Genomic DNA, 17331 nt, shown 5'->3' with positions numbered 1-17331 from the left:
CAAAAAACAAAGAATAAAACAAGCGAGGAGACAAAGCAAAGAAAATAAAGGGACATAAAGAAAAGCTTTGTTTAATATTTATAAGATTATCTCTTATTTTATTTTTCAGTTTCGATTAATTGAATTACAATACTAAAAATACCCTTATTGTTTTACTTTAAAAATTATATAAATAGTAATGCTTTCACTCAACACATTAAAAATAGTAATAAAATCATTATATAAATTAAAAGTATTTCCTTAGAAAAAAGAAAAAAAGAAAGCAAGTCACTCAACAATCCAAAGACAAAGACGGCTTTAAGCTTAGCTTTGCTTTGCATTGCCGGTCAAGTTATAGCTTTGGTTTTGCCTCTTTCATAAAGCGACGAAAATAACAGAACACACACCTCTTTCATTCTTAATTTATAATTTGAGAGAGAGAGAAAAATACCAAAGCTATTATCATTGTTTTCTTTCACTTTCTCTTTCTTTCCTTGTTTGGATCGGATCTGGAAGAGCTTCTAAGAAGAAGAGAAGCTCAGAAACAAGGCAAACCCCTCAAAGAAACAGGAAAGCTGTTTCACTTTTCTCTTCAAAAAACAGCTTCTTCTTTCTTTTCTTTTCTTTTCTTTTTTTCAAATTTCCTTTCTGGGGTTTTCATTTCATGAAAGATTTCACCTTCCACTGCATTGTTTTCTCTGTTCTATGATAAGGTAACTTGGTTTAAGCCTCATTAAAGTCTTGCTCTTTGGTGGGTTCTTTTGCTTTTGCTTTATTGATCAAGGTTTTTTTTTTCCTTGTTAATGCATTTTCTTAGTAAACAAAGTTTGCATTTTAACTCTGAAAAAAGAAGAAAAAAAGGTTGAGTTTTTGGGTTTTTGAGAAACTTGAAAGTCATGCTTCCTTTTCTAGCTCAATTCATTGTTAATTATGATTTATTAATCTGTTGTAAAGCTCAGAATCTCTAGTCTTTTCTGAATTGTGAATGTTGGTGGTGATTATATTTGTTTCTTGGCAGAAGATTCTGGCAATTAATTGAACTTTAGTTTGTCAGTGATAGGTTTTGTTGAATTTGTTCAATGGAATCACTTGTAATTTCTTCATCAAAGAGTAACCCTCCTTCAACATCTGGGACTCCTAGGCCATCTCGGCCTCCGTCTCCGAACGGATCCGAAAAAGAAAGGACTGTTTCGACATCCCATGTTGCTACTCTTAACCATGGCGTAAGGATTGTTCGACATCCCAACGGTTCTATAGGTTATCAAAAGCATTCTTCCAAACCAGCTGATGGCAATGTGCAGTATGAAGAATTGCCTGATACGGCAAAACAATGTTCCGATTCGAGTAAAGGGAAATCCGAGAAAGCGGAAAACAAATCTTCCTTCAAACATCCCATTTATGATCACAAAAGTTCTAGTTCAAGTGGTTCATTGGAATCTGAAAAAGTTGTGCAGTTGAACAACCATACTGTATCTCGAATGGAACCGAGCTCTTATCCGAATCCAGCTTTGAATATGTGCGCTGGCACACATTATGCTGAAGCCAAACAAAGTTTCACCAATACTGAAGTTAGTGAATGTGCAAACAGTGTTGAAAAGTCTGGTGAAAGCGGTGAAGTGAGTAATTCCTTCGATTTAGGTGAGAGTAGGAAGACAAGCCTCTATAGAGAGAGCACTGGTAGTGATGTTAGCGATGAAAGCAGCTCGAGTTTTCTAAGCAGTACAGTGTATAAGCCCCATAAAGCAAATGATATAAGATGGGAAGCAATTCAAGCCGTTCGATCTCAGAAGGGAGATTTGGACTTCAAGCACTTCAGGGTGCTGAAGAGACTCGGATGTGGGGATATTGGCAGTGTTTATTTATCGGAATTGACCGGCACAAAGACTTATTTCGCCATGAAGGTTATGGATAAAGCTCTTTTGGCGAGTCGAAAGAAGCTTCCTAGAGCCCAAACAGAGAGAGAAATTCTCCAGTCTTTGGATCATCCCTTCCTACCTACATTGTATACACACTTTGAAACGCAAAAGCTTTCTTGCTTGGTGATGGAGTTCTGCCCTGGAGGCGATTTACATGCTCTCCGGCAAAGACAACCTGGGAAGTACTTTTCTGAGCAGGCTGCCAGGTTTGCTTTTGATCTTCTCATTATTCGATAATCAAGCATGCATTATTGCATTTTTAGTTTATTGCTGGTCAAATTAACAATGTTTTATGATAAACCTGTGGATCCATTCCTGCTAGAAACTCGATGTTAAATATTGTTGTTATTGTGGTTCTCTATAAAGAACCATAAGAAACCCTTTGTATTGAGTTGGTCGTATTCATATACGGGACATTATCATCTCTTGTTGCGCACCATGGGATCCCGGGTTTTGGGCATCCCTAATTATATACCGTTCATTCAGGTTTTTTCAGCATATCAGATGATGATAATGCGTGGTCTGGCATGGACTGATTGATGTAAAACGGTTAAAGCTGAGTAAGTACTAGTACTAACTGTGTTATCTGCATTGATCTTTTCTGATGATCCGCAGATTTTATGTGGCGGAAGTTCTACTTGCTTTGGAGTACCTGCACATGCTTGGGATTATTTACAGAGACCTTAAGCCGGAGAATGTTTTGGTAAGAGAAGATGGGCACATTATGCTTTCGGATTTCGACCTCTCTCTTAGATGTTCCGTCTCTCCTACTCTGGTTAAATCTTCGAATTTGACCCTGGAATCGAAAAGTTCAGCGTACTGTGCTCAGCCTGCATGTATTGAGCCAACTTGTGTGATGCAGCCAGATTGTATCCAACCTGCATGTTTTGGGCCGCGGTTTTTTTCGAGCAAGTCCAAGAAAGAAAAGAAGAGCAAAGTAAAGAACGAAACAAGTCATCAAGTAAGTCCTCTTCCAGAGCTCATTGCAGAACCAACAAATGCTCGATCGATGTCCTTTGTAGGCACTCATGAATACTTGGCACCTGAAATCATTAAAGGTGAAGGTCACGGAAGTGCTGTAGATTGGTGGACATTTGGGATCTTTTTGTACGAACTTTTGTTTGGTAAAACCCCGTTCAAGGGGGCCGGGAACCGTGCAACTCTATTTAATGTCGTTGGCCAGCCATTAAGATTTCCCGAGTATCCTAGCGTGAGCTTTGCTGCTAAGGACTTGATCAGAGGTTTACTCGTAAAGGAACCGCAGCATCGGCTTGCCTATAGGCGTGGCGCTACCGAAATTAAACAGCATCCATTCTTTCAAAGCGTGAATTGGGCTCTCATTCGTTGTGCAAATCCACCCGATGTGCCGAAGCAAGTTGTGATGGACTTTTCTGCTGGAACAAACTCGGCAAAGGTACCACCAACCAATGACAAGGTTCCGGGTTTAGATGTGAAGCCTTCTGGTAATTATTTAGAGATTGATTTCTTTTGATTCTCGTAATCATTTTCTTTCTTAGAAACAATGTTTCCAACACCATGCACCTTCACTTCAATTGTGCACAACTGGTCTCTAATCTTTTGCTAAATCATTAGTTCCTTTGATAGGGACATGTACTTTGAAGCCCCCCCCCCCCCCCACCCCTCAAACAACTGCATTTTCTTTGAAAAAAATTATCAGCTGAATTCAAATGAATTGAAAGGATGTATGGTGTTTTATTGGATTTTATTTTAATATTATATTGAAAAAAATAGAGAGGAAATTAAACGGACAATTGACTTGGGCCAATAATTACCAAGTGACGCGTTCGTCACGAAAGGCCCAACTAAAACATTCCACGTTTGCAAACCAGAACTCATTTTTCTTTTTCTCCCACGCGCTTCGTCAGCTAAGAGTTACGTGGGGCCTTACAATTGGGGGGGTCCCACCTACTTGGCGTACACGAAAAAATATCTTCGTTTCTCCAACGTGATCGGAGGGGTAAATCAAATCAGGTAAGGTCTCCCGTGTAGGTGGGCCCTGCTTCCTTTCTAGAAATTTTTACTAGTCCACTGGCTATCCATGCGGTAATTGCACCTACTATTCTTTGGATTTTTCAATAACGACGGCTATGATTTATATTTTATTTTGTGGATAAAATATGTTATAAGTTCATCTACTTTTAAAATTTTTGAATTTAGTCCCAGTCCCTGTATTTTTATTTCCAGATATTTAATCTTGTTACTTTTCAAATTTTAAATTTTAGATATAACTTTTAACACGATTTAATTTGTCGGTGTGACATTTTAAAATAAACACTCATTTAGTAACCATGTAATTAAAAATTGTTGTAATTAATCTAAATTTTACAAAAAATTAAATGACATTAACAGTTGGACTTGAATTTTGAAATATGAAAAGTAAATGGACTAAATTCATAAAAATAAAAGTATAAAGGTTAAATTTTAAATTTTAATTTTTCAAATAGTATAAAGACCTATCACATATTTTAATGTTATTTTATTTGATAAATGTTTTTAGGTTTTTCAAGAATTTTTGCTAACTATATCACATTAATACCTTGATCTCATCTAATATATATGTGGGTGAGCTGAACTATAGTCACTAAATTATGAGTAAGTTTTCGTTTTGGTCATTTAACTAAAAAAGTTACAATTTGCTCACTGAACTATTCAAAAGTTTTTATTTAAGACACTGGGTTGTTAAATTCGATGCTACATGGATTTCTCTATCCGCATTGTCTGCACTAATCGAAAGATCTCTTTCTCCTTCTTTTCTATAGTTCAATTTTTTCATGAAATAACTTTGAATGTCACGAATTGTGAACCAAAATTCAAATGAATTTTTTCTTCAATCTTCGACATTGACTGCCAAATCAACTTAGATCTAAAGTATGTTCTTCTACTCATCGATAGATATTGATCTACTGTACCAATCGTCGAATCATCGCTTGGAGCTCACTTGTGGAACTTTAAAAAAATACTTAACAACCCAGTGACTTAAATAAAAACTTTTGAATAGTTAAGTGACTTAAATGAAAACTTTAGAATAATTTAAGGACCAAATTATAACTTTCTTAATTAAGTGACCAAAACAAAAACTTATGTATAGTTTAGTTGCTAATGGTGTAGTTTAACAATATGAATACGTATGCTATTATTTGTGAAGTTGAATTTTTTGGACTATTCCGTTGGTATGAATTTGCTACTTCTTATAAATTTCATTTTAATTAGGTACAATATAACTTTTGGCCCCTGAACTTGGTAAGTAGGTACATATTGGTTCCTAGACTTTATTTTTATCCGTTTTGATTTCTAAACTTGAAAATTGTTATTCATTTAAGCCTATTCTGTTACGTGAAAAAAAAAAAGGATAATGTAACTTTTGGCCCCTAAACATTGGTGTATGAACTTGACAATTAGGTTCCCTTTACAACTTGTACTTTTTTTTTATCCATTTTGATCATTGAATTTGAAAATTTTAAAAGTTAGATGTTGTGGCACTTTGAGATTGTGCCACAACATTACTTGAAAAAAAATTAGATGATGAGGTGGTTCAATCTCAAAGTGTTATATTTAGTGTTTCAATAACTAAATCGATGGTTGAACAGGTTAGACCACCAGTTCTCAATTCAACAAGTTCAATTGGTTCAATTGTCGGACCAACAATAATTAAATGAATAATTAAAAATTCATAAAAATCTAAAAGAAGTAAAATCGTATTTATATTTTTTTATTTCTTTTTAGATTTTTATGAATTTTTAATTAATTAATTAATTATTGGTTCAATGGTTAACTGGTTGAATTGAGAACTGATGGTCTAACCTGTTCAATCATGGGTTTGATTTTAAAAACACAAACTATGACACTCCGGGATTGTACCACATCATCATCTAAAAAAAATTATTTTTCAAACTCAGAGTGTCACGTCATTAAACTTCTAGGTTTTTCAAGTTTAGGGATCAAAATAGATCTAATTGTCAAGCTTAAAATTGACCAAAAAAAGTATAGGTACTAAAGTGAACTCAGTGGTCAAGTTCAAGGGCTAACGTAGACCTACTTGCCAAGTCCAGGGGCCAATATGGACCTACTTGCCAAGTTCAGAGATAAAAAGTTATATTATCCTCTCTATTTTTTTTTACGATCACTAACAAAATAAGCTTAAATGAATAACGGTTTTCAAGTTCATAGGTCAAAGTGGATAAAAAATTCAGGGGCCAATATAGACCTAGTTGCCAAGTTCAGGGGCCAAAAGTTATATTATCCCTTATAATTAACTCAAATTGAAAAAAAAAGAAAAAGGAAAGAAAGAAAGCAGTTCTACCGAACCTTCAATAGCCCTAACACCAGCTAATCCGCTCCTTCAATCTCAGTCCGCGCGTATGATTTACGCTCGATTCAATTTTTCTTTCAAAGCTCCCCTTATGCGCATTGCGCACCCTTCCCGCTGCTTCTTCACATCCTCCATTTCCTTTGCTCGAACTCAGCTTAACGTTTCTCTAAAACCTTTGCCTTCTGTTTCTTCTTCATCCATGGCGGATCGTAGCAACTTCTCAACTGTATCCGCCGAAGATGAGGCGAAGTATGGCTTCACGCGCGAGGAGATGTACTCGAGTAACCTCGCTGGCACCGTCAATCCTTACGACCGTCACTTGTTCCTCCGCCATAGGTCCTATACCGATTGGGCTTCCCGCGTTGAAGAGGACTCCCTACCTAAGCTTTTCTCCTCCACTCTTAAGTCTCGCAAAAACGACATCCCTGTTAAGGTTCGTTGTTTCGATCGGTTCACCATTGCCTTTAAGGTTTGAATTTCAATTAATCTTGTTTTTTTCCTTCTCTTTTTTCTTTGATAGACACTGTTGACGGTTATTGAAGGAGAGCAATCTGATGGAGATGTGCTGATTTTCCCTGAAATGATCAAATACAAGTAAGTTTTCCTTTCCTGTCTTGAATGTTTTAGAACTAATTTCCTTTTTAGATATTTTTGACTTCCTTTACAAGATCGGATGCTGTAAAACCGAATAGATTTTTGGTGAGAAATTTACTTTTTAAAAAAATTATCGGTTTAAGAATCTGATCCCCTCGCCCCCCAAAAAAAAAAAGTAATAAGATTTCTGATTTGGTTATTTGTAAATCATGAAAGTAGCATTTCTTGAATTATGACTTCACTTTTTTTTATAACTGTAGACAATAATTTTCATGCTTAACTAAATGGTGAAATGTGTCAAAAGTTGAAGGTCTGACTGTGTCAATGCAATCCTCTTGTAAATTGTAGGCCAGCATATCCTGCGCTAGAGTTTGCTTTATTTACTATTTTCTAATGCTTATATGTTGAGTTGAGATAGAATGTTTTTCTTTTTTGTTTGAAAAATAATGGAAAAATTCTATTAATAGAGTATGAGATAAGGGATTCTTCTGCTGAGGATCTTTTGTTGTTCTGATGGTAGGGGTTTGACCGAGGCTGATCTGGATGGCTTTGTTGAGGATGTGCTTGTGAATGGCAAACCATGGGCTTCCGGAATGCAGGAAACGTTTACTGGTTCTTATGTCTTTGTGTGTGCTCATGGTAATCGTGACAAGAGATGCGGTGTATGTGGACCGATCCTGATTGAAAAGCTGAATGAGGAGATTGCATTGCGAGGATTGAAGGATCAGGTGTTTGTAAATGCTTGCTCTCACATTGGAGGGCACAAGTATGCTGGGAACTTGATTATCTTCAGTCCAGATTCCAAGGGAAAAATTACAGGCCACTGGTAATATCTACATCCCTGTCTCATCGTGCTTCTTTGTATTGGATGGATTTTGATGTTATTGATTACTTCGCCTCAAACAATTGCAGGTATGGCTATGTTACTCCTGAAGATGTACCTGAATTGCTGGATCAGCACATTGCGAATGGCAAAATAATAGAACGTCTTTGGAGGTTTGTGGATTTTGACATTTTGTTTGTGCTGAACTTAAGTTAGTTAATGTGTAGTATGCCCCTTTTGTTCCATTTCTGATGATATTTATCTATTCAAAATGGATATACTACCTCGATCTTTTGTCTGAACATGCTTAAAATGCATAAATTTGAAGTTATTCATTGAAAGAGTATCTAATTTACCATTAGACCTGTATGATTTACTGCAGCAGCTGAAGCCGTTCCTAGCATTGATTGTCTTAACTGCTGACAAGGCAGTAGCTAATTGACTCTTAGCTTTATTTTGCACTAATACTACTTCAGAACTCTTTCTGGAGGCTATCCTTTACTTGATTTCTGTGGAATGTCCTGATGAATGTTTCTTTTCTGACTTCATGCTACTTATGTTGGGCTTTATTTTTTTTGCTAGGATTTTAGGGAAATCATTTAAACAAGTACTATTTACACAATATACAGTGTTTTGTTTATGGGAAGCCCCATATCTATCGAATGGCTAATTCCTTATGCCTTAAAAAACTTTTAGTTATTCCTTTTGCTGTTTTCTTTTCTTTTATAGTTAGTTTTACTTGCTATATTGCTTTGACTCTTCATTTGAGTCCCTGTGTCTGGCATTCGTGTCTAACCCGTTTTTGGACATGGTACCGGGAGATGACCCTCCAAAGATCCTTCAAATACATGAAAAAACTTAGAAATTTTTATTGCATTTGTGCTGGACACGTACTGTAGCTGATGCAATTAAGTTTGAATAGCATAGTTCCTTGCAACTACATGTAAAATGAAATAAATGCTTTTAACCATGTATTAACCCATACATCTGCAGGGGTCAAATGGGGGTTTCTACTGAAAGTGGTGATGGAACAGGGGAACAGAAGCTTCCGAATGGGACAGAAGTGAAGAAAAATGAGAAGCCTGAAGAGTCAACTGTTCAAAAGACCAGGGAAAATTTGGGCGGTTGTTGCCAGGGTGCTAATGGGTCTAGCTGTTGCATGACTGCTAGCTCGGAAGTAAGTGAAACAAAGAAAACTGAAGAAACAACAGAAGCTCATGGAAAAAAGGGGCTGTGCGGTTTGACAAGCTGGGTAGGATCATGGGAACAACGTGATGTTCTTACAGCAGCAGCGGTGGTTGGAGCTGTGGCAACCGTTGCTGTGGCTTATAGCTACTATAGAAAGGTCAGGCTGAATTAAGGACATGTAATCCAATTTCGTACTGTTTGCTCAAGGGTTGTACACCCCTGTTTTTTGGTTGCGGAGGCAATGGTGACAATAAAATAATCCTCCAAACGACAAACTTCATTAGGAGATGGGTACAAATAGTCATATTACTTTTATTTTGATATCTACTTGCATTGAGATGTTTCAGTAGATGCAATTAGACATTTGGAATGCTTCAGCTCGATACCGAAATTATGAGTAGAAAAATGCTTGCTAAAATTTGTTGGATACGATATAATTTAAAGTTTTGGTTTGTTTGGTATTGTTTTTCTTAATGCTTTAAAGGAATACCTCCTTCAACATCTGTTTATTTGGCATTGACTCGACTATATGACACCCCCAAAACCCTCCATATTCATGATCACTGATGTTAAAAGACCAGGTAATTAAAACAGGAAACTTGAGATTTCGGCCTTTAATCTTAAAGGCTAAAGTTACAACATCCTGAGATTGGTTATAATCTGTTTTACCAACTTTAGTGTTCTTCCTATAAAAATTCTCTTCATCTGCATGCTATTTCTGTATTTTTATCATACTAGTCCGATAAAGCTTGGGGCAAAAACTTGGGTGTCTTACGTTTGGAATTAGAATTTACTAGGTTTAGGATTGCTTTGCATCAAAATTACAAAGTTGGAGGCCATGTTGTCCCGAGAGCCTTCTAAATTATTCTATCGGATATTAAATAAATAAAAATGTACATATGCCTTTCATTTTCTTCATGTATCAAGCAGAAGATTTTCTATCAAAAGAAGCTGATGGCAACTAACTCTATATTTACCTTTTGTTTAAAGAAGAATTTTTGAGTGAGTTCAGGGACTATAATAAAAGATTTAATGCTAAACATGCATAAATTTTTAAACCCGAACTAAAAGATTCTTCACCATATATGGGTTATTTTACCAAAATGACTCCCAAAAAATAAATAATTACAAAAATTACTCAGGTTCAAAAACAATCACCCAAATGACTTTAAATGAACAATAAAATGGGTTAGGGGACTTAATGGCAGGCACCACATTAATTTTTGACCCAATAATTACCTGATGATTGTGTCAGGCTTAAAAAAAATTAATTTTTGGGGTTAGGAGACTTAATGGTCAACACCCCTGTATTTTTTTACAAACGGTAGATACTAGTATACATTTGTACCAGTATTTGAAAAAAAAAAATTGGGTTGGGGGTGTAAGTGGCCGACACCACTTTTACACACAAAAAAATATTTTTTTTAGGTGCTGGCATACTGATGGTCGACACCCACAGTATCAGATAAAAAAATTTTGAGGTTAGGGGTACTAGATGGTCAGCATTAGCGTTTTCGGTGGTTAGAAATTTTTTTTTGAGTGTTGGGGCACTGATGGCCGACACCCTTGTACCTGATTTGAGGAAAAAAATTGTGGGGTGCTGGGACACTGATGACCAACACCCTTGGACCATATTTGAAAAAAAAATTGGGGGGTGCTAGGACATTGATGGCCAACACCCCTTTAGCCTATATATATAAGCTATTTGGTTGTGGTATTGTAATTAGATGAGAAAAAATTGTTGAGATTATCATTAAATGGGGGTGTTTGGGTGTGTACCATCAAATGAGGATACCGTATTTGGGAGTATATCAGCAAATTGGTGTGATTTAGTGGATTGCATATGAGAGCGTTTTAGAGTGTACAATCGAATTTCAGGGTTGAATTATATACTATCATGTTTTAACAGAGTGGAATGACATACTGTCACATGAACCACATTGTGCCATTAAGGGTCGAATGACTACTTTCACCATAGATGGCGAACTATGTGGACCGGTGACGGTTAAAAAATACGACAGGCAAACATGGTCGAAATTACTAAATGTAATGTAGACCTGATTCAAGCAAAAGATGACTAACTGTGGAGAAACTACTATTCAAAATTAGTTGGTATTATTTGTTGGTCGAATTATATATTTTCGTATATTAGTTTTCTAGGATGTTCGCATTTTCTTTTATATGCAATTTTTTAGGGAATTATCATTTTTTTAAATTATTACTTTTTACTTAATATTTTGCACTCATTTATGCCCATAAATAATTAAGTTAAAAATTTAAAATTTTTCATATTGGAAGAATAATTACAAAGTTAATATCTACAAAAAAAATCAAAACTGTCTAGATCCTGACGACATCCCCGAGGCCGGCGTATAACGATTGGGCTGTTTCTGTTGGCAAGGACGTGCACTTTGAGGAGGCATTTGATAGTTGCTTGGGCCGGTGTCTGGTGTCCCTCCCAGTGTACTTAAAAAAGTTGTATAATTGTATACCCCGTCATCGGGGGTGAAGGGGTATTGCAAGACCGGAGGTGTTGAGCAAAAAATATCCTCAATGTTAAGCGTAGGTGCTTACTGATGGAGCTCTGAGTGGTATGAGGACGATCCGGAGTGTGCCGAGTGTTGAGGCTCAAGGTTGTCGCCAAATATGTCCTCGAACGAAGGAGGATTCAGATGGGGGTTTGCAAGGTTTCCTCAGATGATTCAGATTCGGGCCCAGGGTTTGAGACAAATTCTATGTTCCCAAAAAGTAAAACTTGGTTACAACGCGATTGTGTTCCGGTCCTTGGCCATTGAGTAGATGTCGATTGTGCATGCTCCGAAATCACCATCTATCGACCCTGATGTATGTAGGGCAAACCATTCTCAACATACCATGTTGCGTATTCGCGTGAAGAAATGAACCCTATCTCCGAGATAAACAAGAGGGGTTACCTCTCATGTCGGGCGTTCCACAGAATAATGTACGGAGCATGTTGGTTCGCCCAATTTATTTGGTCCCTCTCCTTTTTGTCCATCCTGTGTATTTCTTTGAAGTCGTATAGAGGGTCAGGGATAAGTTGCATGCAACTGAACTATCTCAAGACCCGATTCGTGGCATGCCACTTGACCATATGAGAATTAATTAATGGAACATTTGTCATGATTGGAGCTTGCTAATCGTGAACCCATTTTGGTATGAGTGGCGTAAATTTTTTTGTCTGAATACGACATCCGCAGAAACTAGATAGTATAAAGATGACATCCTGTGGACAAGATAGCTTCTGGTGGCTCACATCTCCTAGAAATAACATCTGGTATAAAACCCACAATTGCAATAGAAGGCCACAACCGCCCATGGTTTTCGTGGATGGCTTTGTCGCTTGACAAAGTTCGCGGTATAATCACGCCAATACTGTAGATCCCCAAGTATAGTTACCGACTTGGGCCAGGTCTTCGAGTAAGGGGAGATACATAATGTGGACTTTATTTTGATTTACGTTCGGCATTAACATCCCACTTATGAGCTGCAGAATAAACGCTTTAGCAGTGTAGATAATGCCATCTCCGTTGGACGACTAGGGAGATGCTTGAAGTTACTTCTTAATCAAGTTAATTTCAACTCGATTAATTTTCTTCCCTCATCATCGGGGGTATTTTTCCTAATAATCGGTGGCAAGTGCCCCACGGATCCGTCACTTTTCCCGGCTTGGCATTGCTTATTCGTTAATAGACAGCCCTAGCTGGGCTGCTACGTCTTGTAGTGTGATTATTGCCTCCCCACATGGGAGGTGGAACGTGTATGTCTCCAGCGCGCTATTGTTCAACCAATGCTGATATTAAGTTGGCCCGAAGATCAATAATTTGAATGTACGCGACTACCCCAGACCCCGCGACATTCAAATACGGTAGAACCCTCTGATCTAGAAAATATTTTGGATTATGGAGTTGTGGTCTGACAACATGGTATTGTTCCTGCAGAAATAGTAAAAATAATAAGTTTTATTTATTGGTAAAAAACAAATTATTGTAAGTTTTGTTCAAGGTCAATTAGTGAATATTTTACCTTATCGTGAACAAATTTAGCAATGTGGTTGTCATACTTTAGAAGAAATTTATCAACCATTTTGATATCCGCGTAAAAATCAAAGAAATTATCATGAACGATATTAAAAATAAAATAAAAACTGAAAAACCATTAATTTTGATTGAAATATTTTAGTTACTAACATATTTAAAGTATCGAAAAAAATTAGGAAAAAAATTTGATGATCGACGGTGGTCGACGGCGTTCGACTGTGGTTGACGACATTCGGCGGTGGTTGACAGTGATCGATGGTGGAACTTGCGGTGATCGGCGGTGGAAATTGTGGTGTTGGGACAGTTGGGGTCCAAATGGGGGATTTTATAGTAGGGAGACCATTAGGGAGGGTGAAGTAAATAATTAGGAAGAAGAAAGGAAAAAAATACCTGAGAGCACCGTGATCTGTGCCCGTCGGGTCACATCGATGCAGGCCTGACGCTAACTACTAATGAACCGTGACCTCGCTGACAGGGCTAACGCCGGCTACCACATGCATAGCCTGACATAGCAGGCCTACCTAAGCCTGAAGTCGGCCATCTAATGGCCATTCTAGGCTCTGACCTCTGGGCCGACACTGGCACGACACCCACCATCCCTTCCCTTCCTTTTTTTTTTCAATTAAATATTAAGTTTATTTAAATTAAGTAAAAATAAGAAATTCAATTAAATTTTAATTTAATATATAATTATTAAGTTAAACTTTAATTATTTAATTTTTAAATTGATTTTTTAATTAAAATTAAGAAATTCAATTAATTTTTAGTTTATAATTTAATTATTAAGTTAAACTTTATGTATTTAATTTTTATTTTTTAATTGAAATCATCTACACTTTAATTGGTTTATAAGTTGGTTATAATCTATATAATTGAAACGTATTAAATTATTTTTTATTTAATCTTTAAATTGATTTTTTAATTAAAATTAAGAAATCATGGAAAATTATCTATACTTTAATTTATACATTAATTGAATCATGGAAAATTAAGAAATCACTAGACATCCATGCTAGATCATAGATACGATGTGGGCAAGTGGATCGGTTGTTACCGAATGTTCGTCATACTGTGCACTGTTTAGGTTCGCCCGTCTCCCTGACATCCATGCCACTTTGAATCCTTGTCGACTGTGGTCGACCTTTAGGATGTCTACGGAGATTGCGGTTAAACAACATCTTGAAAGCAAGCGGCGGAACTTCCTAGTTGGAGACATTCGGCATTATTGGAAATTCATTGTCCTATATACGCAATGTGCGTTGCAGTATGTAAACTTCGTCTATGAATTGTTCGATGTCTAGATTTGCACGTGCACACGCTGCATGAACATGCGCACATGGATATTGAAAAGTTTGGAACAACCTGCACTTGCAACGCCTATTTCGTAGATCAATTGTGTATGACCTGGGCGAAAGCCATAAGCGACGGCAGACGTGCTCTTGAACCCGGAAAGTCTCCAAGTCACGCGAATACAGTTCTGTGTTCATCCTCCGCACTCTATTCGCATTTACTTTCAATGCCTTTTGGATGCCCTCAACGTACACGTGCCCGGTCTCTATCTACTTTACTTGTCTCAGCCCCATCCTTAACGTGGCTAATCTATAAAATGTTTCTGAGAAAACAACAGAAACTGGCAAATGACGTATATGCCTCAAGATTGAGTTAACCATCTCTACGAGGTTGGTTGTCATCTAACTATACCAAAACCCATCATCGTAACTTAGACTCCACTGCCAATTCTCCATACTACCCAACCACTAACGGAGATGATAATTTTCTAGTAATGATGTCATCTGAGCTTCAAGTCTCGCGAACCTTTGCCTAAATCTTCGCGGTTCTAACTCGTACCCTATTTATGCATTTTTGAATCAATATTTTTAAACAATTACACCGTTATAAATTTAGAAAAAATAAATTTAAAATTACAAATTGATAAATCTTGGAAAAAAATACAAACAGATTCAAAAAATAAAATATGATCAGATCAATTTTGGAACAGTGTTTTTTACCCATTATCATTATTTCTTTATGCTATTTTTTTATTCTTATACTCTTTATGGAAGTTTGACGCGATGTGTCGAATGCAATAAACGAACCTTCATGAAACCTTCAAACGCCTTATCGCAACAAGTAGTCCATTTGATTTGTCCGAGATTAGGCAAATGCTGTCTTTCCTGACAATGTGCCTCTGCATATTTGACAAGAAAAATTCCCAAGACTCAAAGTTCTCACTCTCCACAATGGCAAAAATGATAAGAAGTATATTTCGATTGTCGTCTTGTACAACCGTAATAAGGAGTATTTGTGTGTATCTACTGTAGAGCCAGGTTTCGTCCACCTGCAACATCGGTTTATAGTGAGGGAAGGCCCTAACATACGGCTCAAACGTCTAAAAAAATCGGTGGAAAACTCGTTTCCCAGGTTCTATCTCACCGTCCGGGCCTCTATACGGCAATGTTTACAAATCGTCACCGTTCCCGGCACATACTCCTGCATCACAGCTACCCACCCTTGTAGTTCGTTGTATAACACATCAAAGTCACCATATAACTGCTACATCACCATTTGCTTCGTCCACTATGCCTTCCTGTAGGAAACCTTGTGCTTGAATCGAGCTTGCATATCTGCAATAAGCGTAGATACAGGGATGGTGGGCGAGTCTTTCACCAAGGGGATGATGCAATTGCATATCGTTTTTGCATTCAACTTTTGATGGTCTTGAGACATATGAGCGGCCGTGCATGTATGAGGATATTCTATTTTTCCGATTGTCCACATCTGTGTCCGTTGTACTAATGTAGCTCGAATACGCCACTTATAGCCATTTAAGGATTTCCAGCATTCTTCGACATATAAAGATTGCATTGACTTCGTGACTTTGTAGTCGACAGACAACTTCAAGCTGTACTACTTTATTGCATGTAAGCAGTCTTTCTTGTTATCGAATTGTTATCCTACGAACAACTCTTCAACTTTCAATTCTTCATCCAGTAGGTAAGCTGACACTAAATCTGGATATTCAGAGAACTCGTGCAAGCGTTGCATCAGGAGGTATATCACTTATGAAGGCCCCTGAATTACTGTGGATAACTATATCGGATCTCGTGTTTCGGCCTAATGGGGATGTACATCTTCACCCTCCACCGGGCTTTCATCGTCTATGTCTTCAAGGATGTCATTCAAATCAGGGTCACTAAAATCTTCACTATTAAACCCTTTATTACCGGACCCTTCATCACTATCTTCTATGGTGGCCAACACCTCTGGATGAATCTTTAGACGATGACACGGGATTGGAATGTTGTACGAACATCCACCGTAGTTTGGATTTTTTGGAGTTTGCAGTGAACCTCCACAACCTGATTAATCTTCCTAGAAGACATTAAGATCAAAATCAATTCTCGAACGCTGGCTTACTAAAATTACAACTTGAACAAGTTCCGGTTCAGCTATCTCCACAAACAACTCAACAGGGGACAATAAATTGTTGTCATTGCCTTTAGATCATCATCATCATCTTCAAGATCCATTTTCGAGAACTTCAGCGGATTTGTTGAAATTGAAAATTTGTAAAACAGTCTCAACATTTGCTTCCCGCAACGGGTAGCTATCTTTTTACGGATCTTCTGTTTCAAATTCGCTAGCAACACAAGCTTGTTGAATCTCATTATGATTTTCTGCCGACTTTGAAATACACAACATTCTTCAGCTGTATTTATCATTTCACCATCAAAATGAATATAAACAAGCAGAATTTAGAAACTCATCTTCAACAATTTCTACTTCCTCCTCAACAAACAAAACTGAAATTTTTAGTATTGATTTTCAACTGGTAAAACAAACAAAAAACATTTTTTTTGAAATTTGGTACAAGAGTGCCGACCATCAGCGTCCCAGCATCCAATTTTTTTTCTCAAATCGGGTACAAGGGTATCAGCTATCGGTGCCCTAACACTTGAAAAAAAATTTTGATCCCCGAAAAAGCTGATGTCGGCCATCTAGTACCCCCAACCCAAATTTTTTTATCTCGTAAAATGGGTGCCGACCATCAGTGTGTTAGCACAAAAAAAAATATTTTTGTGTAAAGTGGTGCCGGCCACTTACACCCCCCAACCCAATTGTTTTTTCAAATACTGGTATAAATGTATACCAGTATGCTACCGTCTGAAAAAAAAATACAAGGATACCGGCCATTAAGTCCCCCAACCCCAAAAGTTAATTTTTTTTAAGCTTGACACAATAACAAGGCAATAATTGGGTTAAAAATCAAGGTGGAACCAACCATTAAGTCCCCCAACCTTCATTTAATGTCATTTGGGTGATTGTTTTTAAACTTAAATAATTTTTATAATTATTTACTTTTTAAGGCTATTTTAATAAGATAAGCCAGATATGATCTCACTCGGGGTCCTATGATCAATGAAACCATGTCTTTTTTGGTTT

At 37.1% G+C, this 17331-nt stretch overlaps 2 protein-coding genes across 3 annotated transcripts; both read left to right on the top strand.

The window, feature by feature from the left end:
• The first annotated feature begins 334 nt into the window (after positions 1–334).
• LOC105780188 (serine/threonine-protein kinase D6PK) lies at positions 335–3597 on the top strand. 2 transcript variants are annotated; one of them, XM_012604373.2, is made up of 3 exons: positions 335–692; positions 1034–2101; positions 2511–3597. In XM_012604373.2, exons 2-3 carry the CDS (start codon positions 1059–1061, stop codon positions 3385–3387), a joined length of 1920 nt encoding a protein of 639 aa, XP_012459827.1. In that variant the 5' UTR covers positions 335–692; positions 1034–1058; the 3' UTR covers positions 3388–3597. The 2 variants fall into 2 exon arrangements, with proteins under 2 accessions (XP_012459827.1, XP_012459828.1); XM_012604374.2 differs by having other exon boundaries at positions 1026–2101.
• A 2658-nt stretch (positions 3598–6255) lies between these two features.
• LOC105780034 (uncharacterized) lies at positions 6256–9291 on the top strand. The gene is made up of 5 exons (XM_012604115.2): positions 6256–6658; positions 6746–6819; positions 7340–7645; positions 7732–7815; positions 8636–9291. The coding sequence occupies exons 1-5, from the start codon at positions 6275–6277 to the stop codon at positions 9000–9002; spliced, it is 1215 nt and encodes a 404-aa protein (XP_012459569.1). The 5' UTR covers positions 6256–6274; the 3' UTR covers positions 9003–9291.
• The last annotated feature ends 8040 nt before the right edge of the window (positions 9292–17331 follow it).

Source organism: Gossypium raimondii, chromosome 4 (genome assembly GCF_025698545.1).
Source record: "Gossypium raimondii isolate GPD5lz chromosome 4, ASM2569854v1, whole genome shotgun sequence".
NCBI lineage: Eukaryota > Viridiplantae > Streptophyta > Magnoliopsida > Malvales > Malvaceae > Gossypium > Gossypium raimondii.
The sequence above is the reverse complement of the archived record's forward strand: the minus strand, read 5'-3'. Positions and strand labels throughout refer to the sequence as shown.

Excerpts from the sequence above, each read along its gene's own strand:
- LOC105780188 (XM_012604373.2), top strand. The coding sequence starts at position 1,059 with ATGGAATCACTTGTAATTTCTTCATCAAAGAGTAACCCTCCTTCAACA. Across the intron at positions 2,102-2,510 it reads TTTTCTGAGCAGGCTGCCAG|ATTTTATGTGGCGGAAGTTC; the intron begins GTTTGCTTTTGA and ends GATGATCCGCAG.
- LOC105780034 (XM_012604115.2), top strand. The coding sequence starts at position 6,275 with ATGATTTACGCTCGATTCAATTTTTCTTTCAAAGCTCCCCTTATGCGC. Across the intron at positions 6,659-6,745 it reads AAAACGACATCCCTGTTAAG|ACACTGTTGACGGTTATTGA; the intron begins GTTCGTTGTTTC and ends TTTCTTTGATAG. Across the intron at positions 7,816-8,635 it reads ATAATAGAACGTCTTTGGAG|GGGTCAAATGGGGGTTTCTA; the intron begins GTTTGTGGATTT and ends ATACATCTGCAG.